The sequence below is a fragment of the Phoxinus phoxinus genome (assembly GCF_949152265.1).
Source record: "Phoxinus phoxinus genome assembly, chromosome: 19".
Taxonomy (NCBI): Eukaryota; Metazoa; Chordata; class Actinopteri; order Cypriniformes; family Leuciscidae; genus Phoxinus; species Phoxinus phoxinus.
Genome location: NC_136894.1, coordinates 23,233,050 through 23,252,722, shown reverse-complemented (window position 1 = coordinate 23,252,722; position 19,673 = coordinate 23,233,050). Strand labels below are relative to the sequence as shown.

The 19,673-nt window shown below is 36.9% G+C and overlaps 2 protein-coding genes across 3 annotated transcripts in view; both read right to left on the bottom strand.

The window, feature by feature from the left end:
• Positions 1-14,111: 14,111 nt before the first annotated feature.
• On the bottom strand, positions 14,112-17,073 carry gdf6b (growth differentiation factor 6b). Of its 2 annotated transcripts, XM_079590943.1 has the most exons (3): positions 16,969-17,073; positions 16,581-16,835; positions 14,112-15,628 (listed from the first exon to the last, which is right to left on the bottom strand). In XM_079590943.1, the coding sequence occupies exons 2-3, from the start codon at positions 16,831-16,833 to the stop codon at positions 14,739-14,741; spliced, it is 1,143 nt and encodes a 380-aa protein (XP_079447069.1). In that variant the 5' UTR covers positions 16,834-16,835; positions 16,969-17,073; the 3' UTR covers positions 14,112-14,738. The 2 variants fall into 2 exon arrangements, with proteins under 2 accessions (XP_079447069.1, XP_079447068.1); XM_079590942.1 differs by having other exon boundaries at positions 14,129-15,628; positions 16,581-17,047.
• Positions 17,074-18,439: 1,366 nt separating this feature from the next.
• The window catches only part of LOC306986510 (fibrocystin-L-like), a gene marked incomplete at its 5' end in the record, with an annotated part of 57,233 nt that continues 55,999 nt past the window's right edge, over positions 18,440-19,673 (bottom strand). The window contains 2 exons of the mRNA XM_079589818.1: positions 18,440-18,914; positions 19,012-19,165. Coding sequence (XP_079445944.1) covers positions 18,697-18,914; positions 19,012-19,165 — 372 coding nt within the window. The 3' untranslated portion in view covers positions 18,440-18,696. The remainder of the gene's footprint in view (positions 18,915-19,011; positions 19,166-19,673) is intronic.

Here is a 19,673-nt window from a genome sequence, read left to right as displayed (position 1 = left end):
TAATTGTCTTTATTAACCTAGTAACATGTAACTGAAGCAACTGTACATAAATGTTTCCCAGTCTTCTCCAGGGTAAGGAACGGTTTATAGTTCAAGCTGCATTCTTAAATAAATCAATATCTTTCCGTTTCAATACTTAGCTTTATCCGTTTAAAATTAGATTAGTTGGTAGATTGGTTAGATGTTTTATCCAAGAGTTCAAGATGTTAAAGTACATTTATCAAATCCTTTGTACACTTCCTTACTAATGTCCTCCTGGATGCAGTTTTCAAGCGGTAATTGGAAGCATGTTTTTCATGTGCCCTTCAAGTTCTATCAAGATGTTAAATCTGCTCTTTTTTTTTATCAGTGTATTTTTTGTAGATAAGATGACCAGAGAGACTCAGGCAGTATCAGAGTAGGTAGGCTGTTACCAATTAAGTTGATAAGTAATACATGATTCATATTACTAAAGAGGCTTTATTGTATGATGTGGCTTCTATTGAGAAAAAAGAAAAGAGTACCCTGTCACTTATTGGGGGAAAAAATCTTAAAATTCCACACCTGGAATTAAGAAAGTCCGTGACAAATCAGGTTTTACATAAGTTTAGTCTGTAGTTATGTGAGCAAGTGTGTGTCTGTGTATGTACTGTATGTGTACATATGGATCTTTGTGTGTGTAGGTAAATCGAACTTCTTAAAACCCCTCCCCCTATTTAATTCAATGCAAAAACACTTCCTTTTCCACCCTGTTCATGTCATAACACATTTCCTTTTCCTTCTGGATTCAGACACTAGACTGGCCCAGCAGAGCGGGACAGGTTTTGGGTTTCCTCCAGAGGACTGAGGGTTTCACAATCAATGAACACTTTGCTGATTTTTATTGACCATAAAGTTCCGTTTTACTTTCATGGCATGTAATTCATGCTAACATCTTGAAGGTTTGTTTTGTGATCAAAGGATATTATAATAGTGAATATAGATGCTAATACAGCCTTTAGTAGCATGGTCTCTAGTAGGTCTCTAGTAGCATTTTTTTTTAAATGCCACTTTTAAAAAATGTAACTTTAGTGTGCAAGAAATTGGAACAAACTTAATTCTTGGATGACCTAGACTTTGGCTGTGTTTGAAAAACTAACCTGTTAATAAGTTCGGCTTAGTTTGGTAAGAATCTTTACATGATCCAAAATATATTGGAATATTGTGAAATCAAATTCTAAATAACTATTCCTGAATTTTCAGCATTATTAGTCTTCAGTATTACATGATCCTTCAGAAATCAATCATATGATGATCTCATGCTTAAGAAACATTTCTTATTATCAATGTTGAAATTGTGCAGCTGTGCATGCTTAATATTTTTATATGTGACCCTGGACCACAAAACCAGTCACATGGGTATTTTTTATTTTTTTATTGAGATGTATACATCATATTAGGCTGAGATACAAATATTTGAAAATCTGGAATCTGAGGGTGCAAAAAAATCAAAACATTGAGAAAATCGCCTTTAAAGTTGTCCATTTATGTTCGTGATTGTGCTGCATTCACTCACAAAAATAAATGTTTTATATATTTACAGTAGGAAATTTACTAAATATTTTCATGGAGCATGCTCTTTAATTAATATCCTAATGATTTTTGGCATAAAAGAAAAATCGATAATGTTGACCCATACAATGTATTGTTGGCTATTGCCACAAACCCGTGCTACTTGTGACTGGTTTTTGTAATCTAGGGTCACATATTATAAACGTCTGTCACCAAATGACTCTCTTTTGTTCAATTCAATGCGTCCTCGCTGAATAAAAGTACTAATTTCTTTAAAAAAAAAAATCAATCTTACAGACCCCAAACTTTTGAACAGGAATATATATACACTGTGTACAGTATATGCAAATAGAAATAAGGAAATATTCAACCTAGTACACTGTGTGGTCGACCTTCCATTTTAAGTGAAATGAAGCAGAAGTAATTATACTCGAGATTCTTTAACAACAATCTGTTTTGACTATAGACATTTCTAAACAAATTTTAATTACAATGCTTTAATTACAATATTTCCAATACTCAGTCATTGAATGATCATAATTTTTCATGTACAGTATACAAATAAAATAAAACAGTAGCCAGTATATACCACATAGTTTCAACAAGTACAGTAGTAAGCTAAAATTCATTCTGAACAGAGCCAGTGACTGACTAGTACTCTTTTTCTTTTGTTGGACTCCGTGCAACTCATTAAAAGTCAGCCTTATAGAAAGAATAAAGTAACATTTTGTTTGCAGAGTATGGATATTGACTGAATCCTATGAGAAAACCACTTGGTTTTGGCCTGTACTATAAATATTGTTAAGGGTTCAGGGAGTCTGTGTCAAGTATACTAAGAATTGCCATTACAAAGCTGTGCAACTATGCTCACCAGTCATGACATCACAGAAAGGTCTTACTGTTGGATAAAAGGACTTTGAGTTGGTTAACCTGCTGTTTTGCCTGCAATCGTTACCTTGTTGTGACAATGTGAAGGACGTTTAGGAATAGACAATCTGTAGGTCATTACTGCCAAATGAAAGCCTGTGATCTTTGTATAAAACTCTTCTGCTAATGGGTAACCTGTGTCCAGTGTCATTTCCTTTTGATGTGCAAATGCCACAATGATCTGGGAGCCGAACTCTCTGCAAACGTCCTCAACAGGCACTTTTAATTAAGGGCGAGAGAAAGCCTCACTGTAGACTCCCCTCATCTGTTTCACATTTTCTCCACCGAACCACTGTAAAGGAACACTGCAGCCCCTGTCATATCAACTCTGCTTCTAATGTGTAAAAGAAGTCCAGAGGTCTGATTATCATTCAGTCAAAACATATGAGCCGGGGTCAGACCTGTCTAGCGTTGACTCGGAGTCCTCCGCTAAGTAGCCTAATCCACGTCTAACTAAACCCAGTATGCGAAGCACCGCAGTAGCCTCAACCAAAGCCATATGTTCCTGAGCGCTACCTATTTCAAACATCTGCACATCTCCAAATCGCTTTATCCCCTTATAGATGGTGCAAAGCTGTTGGGTCGGTGGTGACGTACAGAACCTTGCTGAGAATCATTTTTGACTCGCTTTGTGGAGTTTTAGTTCAAAGCTAAGTTGATTCTTCAACTATACCAGGAAAAAAAAATCTTCTGTGCTTTCGCTATTTCTAAATCACTCCCAGTTCGCTTGTTGTATTCCTCATTTGTAAGCTGCTTGGGATAAAAGCGCCTTCTAAATGAATATATGTAAAAAATTGTGTAGGCCAACTCATGCACCTTCACACCTCATTTTAAATGGCATTTTTCACAAGGGCTGTGTTTGAAATCTCTCACGACCTCATTCACTATTCCCTACATTAGTCCACTAATATAGTCCACTCGATGGAGTAAATTAAAACGAGTTGGTGTATTCAGACACTGAGTGCGCTTTTGGACACTTTTGCATAGTTTGTGCTTGCTGTTAAATAATCATTTGACACTTAGCAAACTGGAAGCTACAGTAGTAATACAAATATATATATATCTTGATCTCTGGCATGGAAACTAGCATGCCCTTAATTAAACAATTTAATAATCAAGTAAAAAGGAATTCATACCTGTATGATATTACTCAGTAGCCACAATGGATGGATGGATGATTCCTGTGGACGCCATCTTCTGGTCAGACGCTGGAATTTATTCTGCGTGACCATCACAGTGAATTATGGGTATTCCAGCCGTTGAGCGCACATCGGTTGTGTCGGTATTGCGGGAATGAGAGCACTCGATAACGTCCACTATAGTTTCGGACAACACTACAAAATGGCAGTCCCCTATTTAAGGGTTTAAGAGGGCGATTTCGTACACAACCAAGCACAATAATGCTAAGAATGCAAATAATGTGGGTTAAATAATATTACAATTTAAAATAAATGTTTTATATTTCAATATATTTTAAAATTTAATTTATTTCTGTGATGACAAAAGCTGAATTTTTCAGCCGCCATTACCCCAGTCTTGATGATCTCACATGATCTTTCAGAAATCATTTGAATATGCTGGTTTGGTTCTCAACAAACATTATTGTTATCAATGATGGCCCCCAGAATATTTTGAGGCTATATGTAATATTTCCAAATAAATAACAGTCTCTGCTTTTAAACAAAACAAATGCATTCTTGTTTTTATCAACACTTGAATGTGAGAACTTCCATACCACAGCTAGCACAGAACAGCTTTTCATACTTGAATGTTTGTTCTGACTATTTAAGTTGTCATTTAATTTAGGTTGTATTTAATTGGTTAAGATGCATCATGTGACTTAGGTTAGAGGTCGTGGTGGCCATCTTAGTTTTCACTTCACAATAACAGTGATGCAGCAGCAGATGTCTCTCTGATAAAGATATATTCTTCTGTTATTTCATGCCAAAGAGGCCATCGTCTGTAAGTTTGTTTATTTAATATCATCTATGCTAAAAAAAAGGAGTATTTCATAGGATTTAAGAAAATATTTGCTGTACATTTTCAAAGAAGATTGTTATCTCTATTTCATATATTAACACTAGTTTGTGTTCTTTCCTAAAATGTAATTTTATTCATACTTAATACTTAATGTACATTTTCTGTTTGTGTTGTAGTTTCACAAATAATTACGTTGTGGGACTGAAGATTTCAAAGTAAAACACCAAAAAGGAACTTCTTTGGTTTCGACTTTTTCTTCAACCCTCATCCTGTTTAACTATCTGTTGAAGTGCAACCTACTTGCATCAGGGACAGAATAATGTTAAAAAAACACATTATTTTTCAGGTATTTTACATTATTGCAGCACCTCTCTTCCCAGTCTGTCAGTAACACCAAAATTGCTTTCAGGCAATTAATTTCATTCGGCGGCCATTTTTGAAACGCCTCTCGGGCAGCTATTTCAGTCATGCAAGTACAGCTCCTATGTCTTTGGAATGGAAAACATCATATTTTCCAAAACAGTTCACCAAGCTTATGATTAAATTTCATATTTGAAATCAGACAACATTTTTCAAGCTGGACCAGCCGAAGAGCATGCGCATTGCGTAGTCCTTAGCACGCGTCTCAGAACAATGACTGATAGCAACTGGAGCTTCCAATGGCAGCTGCTGACACAATGACTTTACCCATTGACGATTGGCTCTTTTACTTAGAAGGCGGAACCTACTCTACAATATTGCGCGTTTCACTTTTTCTCCCATTCATAAAAATATGAGTGCACTGTCTTTGTATATCTAAAGTATTTGGTAAAACTCTGTTTAGTTCCTGTCTCTATGAAGCCCCTCCTTCTGTTAAGTGTACTGTGCTCTGATTGGTCAGCTGGACAACTGTGTTGTGATTGTTCAACCTCTCAAGCTTGTTTCAGTAAAGTCATGAACATATGGCAGTACCATAACTGCAAGATTAAGCACACTACTAATTCGAGTTAATTAGGCCTAGACACTTTTTTGGGGGGGAGGACGGGAATTATTTAAATGAGGAATATTGTGATGTATAACCTACTTTCCCGGAAGAAAACTTAAGACTGCAAACAAGCATTTTAGGGAGTTCACAAACAGTTCTTACTGATATAACTCCGTTTGGAGTGGACATTGTGCTTTGTAACTTTGTATACCTTTTTCTTGTTCAAACAGCAACAATATACACTAAAGAAAGTTAAAAATGTACACAAAAAAAAAGCATAAAAGGTTCTCTTTAAATTATATCATAGTTTTATACAAGTGCAAAAATTACGTCCAACAACAAGTTTAAAATTAGCTCATGTTGTTCACTGACATTATAATCAAGTGCTAGACAAGATCATCTGACAGTCTGCTAACATATCTGATGAATGTGCATTGGGTTAACCAAGCTAATCCTTCACTAGTCGTTTGTGTACAGAGGCTAAGTAGAGCAGATTAACCTGTAGCCTTCCATTCTTTTAGTGTTGCCCGACCATCTAAACTCACCATTCCACTTTCCTTTCTGTTGTTGACTTTACAAATGTCTCTTCTCAGCTCTCCATCCAGTCAGTTGACTTGTAGGTCGCTAACATTTGACTCTTTGTCAAGATGGCGTCTCCCCAAACACACAAGACAAAGGACCAAATCAGTGCAAACAGTCTTGACAAACAAAGCAGTCCCAGTATCTGTGTCACTGGTTAAGTAAGGAATAATTGACAACGGCCTGTTAAATTATTAGAAAAATAATGCACACCCGAGGTGGTAATGCGGCCACTACGCGAAGCGGAGCCTTTAAACTTTTTAACTATTTTACAGACAAAAAATCGTCAGAGCAGCACTGACTACACGTTTCTGTGTGAATGTGTGTGTCTGTAGTTTATGTGTGTGTTCGCGTTTGAGTGCGAGAGAGAGCCGCACATAATTAGTTTTTATCCTATTGTTTACTATTTGGCTTGGTCAGTGTTGTTGTGCATTTTGGTTCTTTTGTTGTTGTTGTAGTCTGTAAAGACCTTTTGAATAACTGAAATAATTTGGCAAGGTGATATGGAACTGCAATGCGGAACTACTTTAACTGTGGGTTTCCCTGGAAATAATTGCACATCTTAGAACATTCGTCAACCAATCAGATTCAAGCATTCTACAGCCCCGTAGTATAAGCTTATCTAATCAATGGCACTATGACCCTAACAGAATCAGATCACTTTTAGCTTTCCAGCTCCAAAACCTAAATTACACTTTTACATGTTCAAACCTAAAGTGATTGGTTATGTACGGTGGCCCAGTAGTGCACAACACAACGAAATAGTGCACAACACAACTAAATTTAAAAAGCAAACTAAACACAATGGAAATAAGCCACAACACAACGAAATAAGCCAGAACACAACAATATAAAGCCACAACAACGGAAATGCTCCTGGCCACTAGAGGGCTCTCAGAGCATGGTAAAGTTAGTTTTCCTTTACACTGTTCTATGGTGTCGGTAGTCATATATATCAACACCACTATTAGTTTTAACATGTAACCATTGTATCGACATGAGATATCAATTCAAAATCACCTATGTACAATATAGCTGCGTATTTATACTCAAAATTGCTTTGACGTGCTACAACAGCGCATGATGCTTAAGCCCTGTTCACACCGCGAGCAACATGCAGTGACAAAGCGACATTAACCCATTCATTTCAATGGAGGGCTGGCGACACGAGCGACAGTGACCGCTGGCGACAGAATATGGGCGTGGCAAGAAATTGTAACTTTATGCAAATGAGAAGCGAATTTCGCGAGCGACAACCAATAGGAGTGAAGACTGTCAGTGGAGCTCACGTCACCGTCTCGAGTGCAGGCAAGACAGAACAGAGTTCTGAAACTATTTTACTGTTTTATATGGTTTGACTTTCACCACATACATGGATATAATAAAATGATGCATGGTAAAGAAAATGTCGACAGTCTTAGTGAGTTTGATTCATACGTTGATAGTCCATGTGTTTTAATTTTATGATTTAAGTTTAGCACTGCTGCAGTTCATGTTACATTCCCCCCTGCATTATGTTGATTATTAGGAACAAGAAAATTTATTATTTGTCCAATTCGAATGACGTTTTAGTAACTTTTGACAGTATGAGTGAGATTAATTTGTTGATTGATCGATCGTTAATCTGGTTAATGATTTAATACACTGAGCACTTTTAATTATTTTAAGCCAAATTCCTAGTCAAATTATTTGACTATTTATATATCACTTGTGATTGTACATTCTATAGATATGGCCAGACGTGCAGTCTACCAATAACATAAGAGCGACAGCACTGGGAACGCCCACAAGCGACTCACAGTACAGAGGCTGCGTCCAAAGACTTGTTGCCTCGCTGCCCTATAAGGCAATGACTTTTCAGGCAGCGTCTGCGCACGAGGGCACCTCACGAAACTGATTTCAGACAGACTTCTGAGGCAGCGTAACGGTTTAATGATCTACAGCAAAATAGAGGGAGCTTTAGTGAAAATGTGAATATGTAATGACTACAATAGTAATTTCTTGCTAGAAATGACTTCATCAGTGCAAAACGGTGATCAAAAATGTACATTTAAACACAAAGTGATGACCAGCCGCAACTTTCAGACGCCCTCTTTATTTTTCTAGCTCAACTGAATTGAATGGATAGCACAGAATTGTGGGATATCAAAGGCAGATAAATCATTTGGATGGTTAAATAACCTGTTCTGGTGAAAATGGTGACTTCCCCCCCCTCCCCCTAGCGTTCCCAGCCGAAAACCAACCTTGCAACATGGGGACCAACGTCCCGGTAAGTTGTAAATAGTCTCGTGAGAAGCGAGAACGAGCGAGAAACACAAACTGCTTTACGGCAATTCGACATAAACACATGTTTAACGATACTGTGTATGATATTACCCACCTCAGTAGACATAGCTCCACACAATAAAGTTGGCCGGCTCTGATAATAACAAATGCACATGAGCAGCGGTAGAAAGGGGCATAGACATGTATAGAAAGGCTAGATAGCTTACCGGCGCTGAGAGCCAATGGGACCCGACAACGTCACACGGCGGCCATCTTAGGACAGGACCGCTCGTCCAGTTATAACATTAAAGTCTATTGTGCATGTAGTGCTGAAATAACTATATTTTGCTCAATTTTCAACCGATTTTCAAACGGCTTGATGTGTCATAAACGTCAGGGATGCGGCTAAACACAGCTACGCTGCAATGTTAAGCGTTTCTCAAAACGTGAAGCTACAATTTAAACATCGGCATCAGCACAAATCATAGCCACGTTAATAAGGTTTGTAATAAACCAAACCGTTTGTAAATCCGTCAAGAATTCAGCAGGTTACGAGCATTTTAGTTGGCGTATGTCACTCACCTTCCGTCCACAGCAGCAGGGAGCAGCAGCGCTCCTGACCTAAGATGGCCGCCAAGTGACGACACAGCTGACTCCGCTTTGAGCCATCTAGCCTTTCTATACATGTCTATGGAAAGGGGGAGGAGGGTGCCGCAAGTGAGTTTTTCTTTACGACAGTGTTGTGAAATATACGCCCCAGAGCTGTGGGGGGAGGTTGTTGAGAAAACATGCAACTACAAAAGTAAAAATCAGCGAAGAAATGGCTTGAGTTGCCAAGTTCCTCTTTAATTTAGTTAATTTATATAGGAGCTCTAGAGAAAACATGTCATCGTCCAGCTCAGTTCAGTTCTCATGCAATGCAGGCAGATCAATAATATTGTTGAATATTAAATGTGTATATATATTAATATTAACCACTTGATTGTATTGGCAGACGTTTCTTTAGGCATGTGATAGCAGGTCAAAGCATTATCGAGTATAAATACGCAGCTATAATGTAGGGGATTTTGAAGTAATATTTCATATCGATATACAATGGTTACATACTGTTAAAACTAATCCGACTCTATAAAACAGTGTAAAGGAAAACTACTTTACCATGCTCTGAGAGCCCTCTAGCGGTCGGGAGCATTTCCGTTGTGGCTTTATTTCGTTGTGTTGTGGCTTTATTTGCAATGTTGCTTATTTCCGTTGTGTTGTGGCTTGTTTCCGTGGTGTTGTGGCTTGATTTCGTTCTGTTGTGAACTTATTTTTGCGTTTTAAATTCCGTCGTGTGCACTACTGGGCCACCAAAGTTATGAGACACAGAAGAGCCAATTCCGTTTGGTGTCATTGATGTTAAGTGTCATGTCTTAACATGGCATGTTCGAATAAGTGTATAGTGTATAGACCTTATCTCCGACCATTTTCAGTACTGTGCTTTGAATTTCCACAGCATGAAGGTAAGATCTTTATGAATGAAACCCTCGTTTTAAAATCTTCCCGGTCTACTAATATTTGTTATGTTATAACATCCACTTCAACCATTACAAAGCTCACAATATCTTTTGTTAACTCTACAATAAGTGAATCCACTTCATCAGCTAATTACTCGTCAATGGCGATGCCATAGAAATATACAGAGCTATACCACAAAAACGGAAGTTCAAACACAAAATTCTAAAGATGGCTGCGCGCTTGTTTCTCTGGCGCATATGGTCCTTTTTGTCTGACAGCCCTTTCATTATATGTGTTTGTTGTGTGGAAAAGAGATATGATCTCATTAGTATTGATACGTTTCATATTTTTTTAAATGTTGATGATGATGATGACGAAGCTGAATTTCCAGGAATCATAAATCCATTATTTTAGAAAGATTAAAAGAACAGCATTTATTTGAAATAGAAATATTTTTAAATATCTGTCGTTACTTTCACTTTTGATCAATGTAATGCATCTTTGCTGAATATAAGTTTAATTTTCTTTTAAAAAAAATCTTGATAATGGTGGTATACATGTATTGATAGCACACAAAATTTTTACGTTTTAGAAATTAAACTGGTAAATAAATGTGATTACATTGAACATATTAATTGTCAATGATTAAACACAATAAAACTATCGTAATTATTTAATGATTTCAATATTTTCAAAAACCTGAAATGATTTGTAATATTTTGTATGTTAGAACCACACTTCATGTACGAATACCTACAATTATTAATGAGATTGCATTGGAAAAACAGTATTGCTCTAATGCGAGAAATGACAATGTCCAAGAAAAATGTCCAGTTTTCTTGTTGTGTTTAGAGCATTATGTAAGAGGAGTACAACATTCACATAACCTCAATATTATTTGCAATATAACTTTCTTTGAACGCTTATTTGTAATATCCCAAGAAGTTTAACGTTAAAATTCATCAAATAACATCACAATGTTCTAAAAAAAATGGTGTTCTCAGAATGTTTTCTCTCATGTTATGAGAACGTTCATCAAGTAAAAACATTAAAAAAAGATGTTCCAAGAATGTTTCTCTCAACATCATGAGAACTCACAGCATTCATTAATAATGTTATAAGACTGTTCTATGAATGTTATTTAAAGAATGTTTTATCTTAACATTTACATAACTTAACTGGGATCCCGTTACGACTGTACTAAAAACATGCTGATTAATAGATGGCAGAATGTGGCTTGATAACCTTCACTTTTACCATCACTGAATCCCAGCATACGATCCATCCACAGATGTCATTGAGAGACTCTGCATTCCAGTCCATTGTTGTCCCGCAGCTGCATGGCACAGTGTGTCTTATATCTTCATGTGTTTTATGGGCGAACGGGGACTGACAATGTGTCAGAGAGACAGAGAACTGGTGTAATAGCATCGCGCACATTCCTTCCCCTTGTTCTGCCGCGTTGATTGCTTCCTCTCTCTTTACTGGATGTGTTAAACGCACACAGTGGCGAGAGACAAAGAGATGCTTGACCTTTGACCTCTGACTAAAAGCAAGCCTAATCTTAAGTTAGCATCCTTGGTTTTTGTCATTGTCTTTTCCCAGACAGAGAATGAATGCAACTTTGGTACCGGGGTCAGAGCCGTTCAACAGTTCTCCGTTTACCAATAGATGTGAGTTTGTGTCTCTCTCTCTCTCTCTCTCTGTGTGTGTGTGTACGTGTTCCTCTCTATTCACGCAGACACACAGCCCACCCAGGGAAGGTTGTGCTGAGTGTCTGTTGACCCCTTTTTCACCTTTGCTAAACACTGCAATTATCTCCCTTCAGCTCTTTACAGGGAAGGAACACAGATTACTTGGATCTTTGTATCTCGGGTTGGCATAAATGAAAGCAGGGTGCCGGGTATTTCTCTTGAGAAGTCCCAGTTTTGAATTACTCTTTCCCTTCTCACTTGTCAGTTAGTGTTCTCACTGTGTAACCCAGACCAGTGCTGGCATAGAAAGGTGAGAATAGAGACTTGCCCTTCCTGTTGAAAATCTACCGGTCATAATATTGTTGCGTAATGCATAGTGTATATCTATACCTTTAGCTTGTGACTTACAGTCCCCTGAAAAGTGCACCTTTGTTTTTGCTTATCTACCCGTAAAAGGTGCTTAGCGTGCTTTTTTAGTATTTTTATGTACCCATTTGGGGGTAGAGAAGATATAAAGGTCTCCTTTTAGGGTACTACGCTTGTACCCCTAAAAGTTATACTCTTTTGACATAAAAAGATGAATGGCATTAATGCTGAATTCACAGCTTTCAATGCTCAGATTGATGCTGATGAATATACTGCATATATAGCACAACTAATTGTAAATTCTTCATACTTGGAGGTATAGATGAAATTTTTTAAATGTTATATATTCACACTACCATTCAAAGTAATTTTAAATGCTCACACAGGTTGCATTTATTTGATCAAAGATACAGCAATATTGTGAAATATTATTACAATTTAAAGTACGTTTTCTATTTTAATATATTTAAAAATGGGATTTGTTCCTGTGATGGCAAAGCCGAATTTTCAGCAGCCCTTTCTCCATTCTCTATGTCATGAGCCTTCAGAAATTATTCTAATATGCTAATTTGATGCTCAAGAAACATTTAGTATTATTTTCAATGTTGAAAACAGTTGTGCTGCTTAATATTTTGGTTGTGATACATTTAACTTTTGATCGGTAGTGAACAAACTTTTGAACAATAGAGGATACAGTCATTGTCAGAATTATATTGGCACCCTTGGTAATATAAAGAAGAGTGTAAAAATAAATCGCCTTTTTTATCCTTTTTATCATTCATTTAAAAATATCTAACCGTTCACTGAAATTAAACTGAATGTTTTTCTCTAGGAACAAAATTGTTTAGCTATGACTTGGTTTCACAGGAGTTTAAATATGCACACAAAGGCCAAATTCCCTTATTCATCCATCACAATGAGTAAAACCAAAGAATACACTTCTGATGTGCAGAAAAAGATTGTTGAGCTTCACAAAATAGAAAGTGGCTGTAAGAAAATAACTAAAGCATTGAAGATTACCATTTCCACCTTTAGGGCAATAATTAAGGTGGTCCCATCAACTAAAGATGTTACGAATCTGCCTGGAAAAGGACATGTGTCTATATTGTCTTAATGCACGGTGAGGAGGAAAGTTTGAGTGACCAAAGACTCTACAAGGATCACAGATGGAGAATTGCAAAGATTAGTTGAGTCTTGGGGTCAGAAAGCCTAAATATATATATATATTATGTTGTTTTGGAGGGTTTCAAGAAAAATCATCCTTGCTCATCCAAGAACTCCAGCATTTTCAGTTGTCAGACACGACTGGAACTTCAAAAGGGACCAGATTCTAAAGGTCAGATTAAACTAAAAAATAAAAAATTTTGCTGGAGGTCCTGGACATCTTGTTCAGATTCATGGCATTATCACTGTAAAAATTTTTTTTTGGGTTTAGCTTAAAAAAGCAAGTTACCTTGCTGCCTTAAAATTTTAGTTAATACAATGAAGAATAATGGTTAATAAACAAACACAAAATAGTATGTTATCTTCACACATTAGTTGTCGAAGTTGATTTGACAAAAGATAAAAAAGTTGTGATAACAAATCATAAAAAAAATATTTGTTTACAGTGTGGATTCTAGCAAACTCCTACAGATTAAAAAAAAAAAAAACTTGCAGCCCCTTGACATTTCCTCTGCTAGAAATCTTACAAGGGGTCATGGTTGGATCTTTCATCTGGACAACGATTCAAAACAAACATCAAAATCAACACAAAATATGTCACTGAGCACAAAATGAAGCTTCTGTCATGGCCACCTTGACCTGAACCCTGTAGAAAACTGAGGAGTGCACCAACATGGACCTGGGAATCTGAAGGATCTGGATTCCGTACGGAGGAATAGTGTCTCATCTCTTGTCAGTAGTTCTCCAAACTCATTACCCTTTCCCATTTTATGTTAATTGTCAGTTAATTGTGAGAATTAGACCATAATCCAAAGTGTGACCCTTTAAAAAAAAAAAAAAAAAAATCTTATTAAAGGGATAGTTCACCCAAAAATGAAAATTCTGTCATAATTTACTCACCCTCAAGTTTTTTCAAAACTGTATTAGTTTCTTTCTTCTGCTGAACACAAAAGGAGATATTTTGAAGAATGTTGGTGACCAGACAGTTGATGGACCCCATTGACTTCCATTGAAACAACTTGAGGCTGAGTAAATTATGACAGAATTTTCATTTTTGGGTGAACTATCCCTTTAATTATCGACAGTAATTCAATTTAATAGTTACGAAGCTGCTGATAACAAAAAAAAGCCATTATTCAAGAAAAAATATTTCAGAAATATAAAATTTCTTGTTATTTTATTGGAGGAATAATGAGGTTCAGACCTTTTATGAAATATTTACAGACCCTTTTATGATGTTAATCCCTCAAAGGAAGACATTTACATGGTAACATAATTTGCACAATGAGGTAGACAGATACAATAACTAAAATAGCTTATTATAGATGTGTGAAAAATGATTACTGAATAAATGAGAGCACTTAAAGAGAATAATAACTTAAATTAAAATTAGTACCTGTACAATTTTAAAAAAAATCATTTAATTACATATCAATTCGTAAAATACAGCTATGTAAAGCAGTAATGAAGTTATCTTGTACACACAAACAATTTAAAATATAAAATGCCCAAGTGGAACTAGGAGTAATGTTTTCATGTACAGTAGCAGAATAACCAGTAAAATGTGGAAGATTTGTTTTTGTTCTTCCTCTTTTTGTGCTTGTATTCCAGTCCAAAGTCATAATTCCAGATAAGCGTTGGCCAACAGTGACTCCAGTACTGTAATTTCAGCTAAGGCTTCCAGTAGTGTTGAAGACACATGAGCAAGTCAGACACTTGTTCACACAACAGTCTGATTCATGTACAATCCCTCATAAGTTTGAACGGCACCCTCACCTGCAGCCGCAGGACTCCACCACCATGTCTTCATACTGCTTGTACACGACGTTATTTCCAGCGTCGATGTACAGGATGCTGATGGGACTGAGTTTGGAGGGGACGCAACAGCTGGGCGGCATGTTGCTGGGGTTCATGGAGTTCATTAGAGTTTGTATGATGGCGTGATTGGTTGGCTCCAGGTGAGAGCGGAGGGGGAAGTCACACATGCCCTCACAGTGATACGCCTCATAGTCTAATGGAGCAATGATCCAGTCGTCCCAACCCAGCTCCCTGAAATTCACCTGCAAGTGCTTTTTGCTGCACCTAGATTTTGACTTTTTGCCATGCCTCTTGCCATGGCGGTTTGGTAGAGTTGTCCGTCTACTCCGTCGGGATTTCAAGTGAGGTCCTTTTTCCTTCCCAGGACTATCCAGACCCCACAGTTTAATCTTCTCCCTCTTTTCGTAGAAAATGCTTTGTCTCTTTTTTGACCTTGTGAAAACAACCAGTATGGCTTTCTTTAGTTGCGGGCGGCCATGTCTGTGGAATCCAAGATATTGCAAGTCGATTTCCCTCTCAGGATTATCTAGCGTCGCCTTGAGCTCCAAACAGAAGCGTGTCCCGTGAGAGTGGTGCTGGCGTTCCTTAAAAGTCTCCCATACGTCGAAAACCTCCCATTTTGGTTTATGCGCGTCCTCCAGATCCAAGGTTTTGGAGTCAAGCACAGTTTGTGACTGACAGGAGAGCAGTTGTATCTCCACTGGGCCCGTCTCTGATGCTCGGAACGTCCCGGAGATCTTTGTGTATATCCTCAGCTCAGCACCCAAGAGCTCCACGTTTTCAGAAAGGGTCGATACATCGAATAAGTATTTCTGTCTCCACAGTGGGGAGTTCAAAAGGTCATCTGGAATAAAAGAGCACACATATTTAGTGACACTGACTGTACATGTATTTACAATGTCAGTTAGAGAGGCATAAAGAGGGGAGAAAAGTGTGAATGCAGATGAACACATTTTCAACCAATTATGCTGAAATTTCTTTCTTTCTTTGATATAGCCTAATAAAAAGTTGTAAAAGTTAGATTAAAAATCACGTTTTAAATGATTATTATTGTTATTACTTGGGAGTTTTGTAACACGTTATTTTAAGGTGAAGTAGTTATACATTACTACATGTATTTACTATAGTAAACAACTTTCATAAGTAATAGTAAAACAGTACATTATGCATATTACAAGTTACTAACCCTAAACCAAACCGTAAGTACATTTAAATGTTAATTAATATTACTCCATACTTATTTGAGTTGGCTAAGTATAATGTGACTGTCACCTTAAGGTAACTGTAACCTATGTCTATGTGTAAAACTACAAATTTGCATAATAATAAATTAATTGAGAATATATTCATTTTATATATGCTGCTGTATTACTGATTTTGACATTTCATCAATAAAGACAAATTAATGTATCGTGTGTCCCTTTCTTTCTTACTGGTCTGTTAGTATGAACTTTTAGAATGTAAAACGAATGTTTTTATTCTGTCAAGGGAAAAAATAATAGACCTAATGGAATTTCTATCATATTTTAAAACCAAAGTAATCAAACTACTAAACAAACATATATTAGTAGCTACAATTACTAATTTTCAGTCGGGTTTTTTCCCCTCGTTTATTTACCGATTATTTATTTGTCTTTGCCACTCAAAATCTATTGGCAAAATTACCGAATTTTCTTAAACGCACCTGTGCTGTAGGCTAATTATTCTGACACTCATTGAAAAGGGGAAAACAAATTTGGAAAAATGCCATTAATGAAACCTAAAGTTAAAGATTAAAAACAAATCAAACTACTAACCTTGGCCCTCGTCCACAAAACTCGTTATAGTGTTTGCGGCTTTTGACGAGCGGAAAAAACTCGCGTTCAGTCCCAGTTTTTCAGCCGCGGAAAAGGTCTTGTAGATGGAGATCATGTAATCATGAGGTTCAATCGCATCCTTGATCCCCCGTTGTGAATGTTGGGCTCCAGATAACAGTGATGCTGACAATATACTTTTGCCGTGTTTGGCTCTTCTGTGTCCATCAGCAGGCGCAGACCTGGACGCTTTCATCCCTTTGGATGCGTTTGGAAACACAGGATTCATTGAGTGAACACACAGAAAATGCAAAAGAAAAGTAAAAGTCAAAAATATCCCAGACACCCCACAAGCACACATCTTGTAAATGCACAAGAAAAAAAGAAGGACCTGCTTGGGAAAAAACAGGAACACATCACATGTGTGTGTGTGTGGAGGAGCGCAGACTGAGAGCAGCTCCTTCTGAAGAACAGCCTCCTTAAATACCGTCATGACATTATTAGCTCCCACTCAATCCAAACAAGACTTCTACTCTCTACTACCCAGCTTTAAGATATTACTGTCCTCCTTCATGTCCCTACAATTTAACATGCGTGATTTTAACAGTAAAACATGCCTAAGGAACGTTTTATATTTTATTGATTGATAAAGTGTTATAATCAGAGCCAAAGTAGGCTACAGTATCGCATAACATAAATATGGATCTAACTGCTGAGTAGACTATGAGAAACAAAGACAAATAAATAAATAAATGAAAAATCGTAAATGTGATTGACAGATTGTGTTTCTCTGCAGGTGTCAGTGTGAGGATTGAGCCCCGTGGACTTTACCTCCCTCTAGCGGTGAAACGTGTTTTTTTTCTATTCAGACAATAATTCAAGGTCCATAAAGCTCTTGATTCTTACTTGGCCTTATGAAAAAGTAACATAGTTCTTGTAATTGTTTAACTATAGCATTTGTTACAATAAGGATATAATTAATGTAAGACCATTTATGCTTCATGACACTGTCAACGGGTAATTGGCTCCTCATTACAATGCTTATTAGGCCAATGTTAAGACTTTTTTTTTTTTTATCTCGCTATTTGTTATGAAAAATAGCAACCTACACAGGTAGGAAAAAAATATCTACAACATGCAGTTGTAATATAAATCTTTAGAGGGGGAAAACTCCCTTAACAGATTATCTATTACAAAGTCTACAAGAAGTTAGTCAAAAACTACCACAATAAATACAAAGGAACATGATCAATTCTAGTAAAGGTGTTCATGAAAAAGTATTCTAATTTATGTTGGTGCAGGATGATGTTTTCCCCTTTTTTTTCAGCATTTTTTTTATTTTTTATGTAACAGTAACATGTTTTAGATCATGTTTGACTTTCTCCACAGCGTTTGAAAGTGATGCATTCTCAATAGAATTCAAACAGGTTGAACATTTTATCATCAGCGCTGTTATAAGAAAAGCTTGCGCAAATCTCATCACACTTTTGAAAGTGACTTTTGAAACTTTTGTGACTCATCACAATGTCATCACACTTTTGAAACACACTAGGTGACCGTGCCTACGGTAATTTGGACGCCACTCATGCAAAATGAAACAATTGGGCTTCAGTCAAATTGCGCAGGTAATTGGTCCGTTAAGTTCGTATGGCTAATAAAAGCTCAGAACGTAATTAGCCTAGTTCTATGGTAACCTGATTTATTTTGGTGTGGGCGGCAGTCAGAGTACCAGCAACGTGAGAAGTGCCAGTAAGCAAGGAAAAGTGAGGGTAGCCTATGCTACAGATACAAATATAGAAGTGCGTAGCAAATTTTTGACCCCTGCCATATTAACTTTAATGCAGAAAAAAGACAACAGAAGTATGCTAGAACTTGATTTTATTGAGTATATAAGAAAGCAAATATGTAATATTCCAAAGTAAAGTAATGGGAATAGATTTAAATAAAGAAAAAAAAAACTTTTGTTAAAAGTAACAGTTGTTATTGTTCAAAAGATTTAGAATAATAGTTGTAACTCATGATCATATGGGAAAACATCAGAAGTATATAGACAAAGGCAAATAATTTGAAGGCAAGGTTATATATGTTATATGTATAAGAGTGCACTTCTTCATAGGTTCTAGAGTCCCCTGAGCAGGAGGAGTAAACCACTCAACAACATGAGCAGATACACAGATTGTGACGAGACAGCTGGACTGGAGTCAGTGATGCTGGGAAGACCACTGGGAAGACCCGGATTGACGAGCACAGAAGACGGCGTTGTAGGTGCTCTGAGCGTAAAAGATCTGGACTCAGCTTTCCAGTCATTTAGAGTAAAGGCCAACTTCAAGTTAGCACCTTTAGAAGAGGTACAGAGAGAGAAATTGTCATAAATGCTTAAAATAACACGTGACATCGGCCCAAAATTCAAAGTCATATAATAGAGTTGACCCACCACTTGTAAAGATGGCTAAGTCAGTGTAATTGGCCCAGCAGCCACTGAACGGGATGGTGGTGTTTCCGTGAAGCCCCTCTGTTGGATTCCCGTTAGCATCTTTGAGCACAGCTGAGATGGTCAGAGTCGTCACACCCACGGACACACAGTCACCCTGGAAACAGACACACAAAAAGATGCTCTGCTTAAGGGGGTTTTATGACCTTTTAATTGATCAAGTCAAGTTTTATTTATAGAGCACAAGTTTAACACAACCGTAATTGATCCAAAGTGCTTTACAATAAAATAAATCAATAAAAAATTAAATAAAGAGAAAAGTAATAGAAAAAAAGCAGATAAAAATCAAGTATCAAAATCATTCAGTGTATAAACGTACATAACGTAGAACACCGACTAATTTAAAATAAATACACAACATTACTCGAATGCAAGAGAGTAAAAATAGGTTTTTAAGCTGGATTTAAAAGCGACCAGAGATGGAGAGGTCCTGATGTTTAAAGGTAAATTGTTCCAGATTTTTGGGGCGACTAGAAAAGCTCGATCACCTTTTGATTTACACTGAGAGTGAGGGACAGATAAAAGTGACTGAGCACAAGATCTTAGTGACCCAGAGGCTGTGTATGGCCTAATAAGATCACAAATATAATCTGGGGCCGAACTAT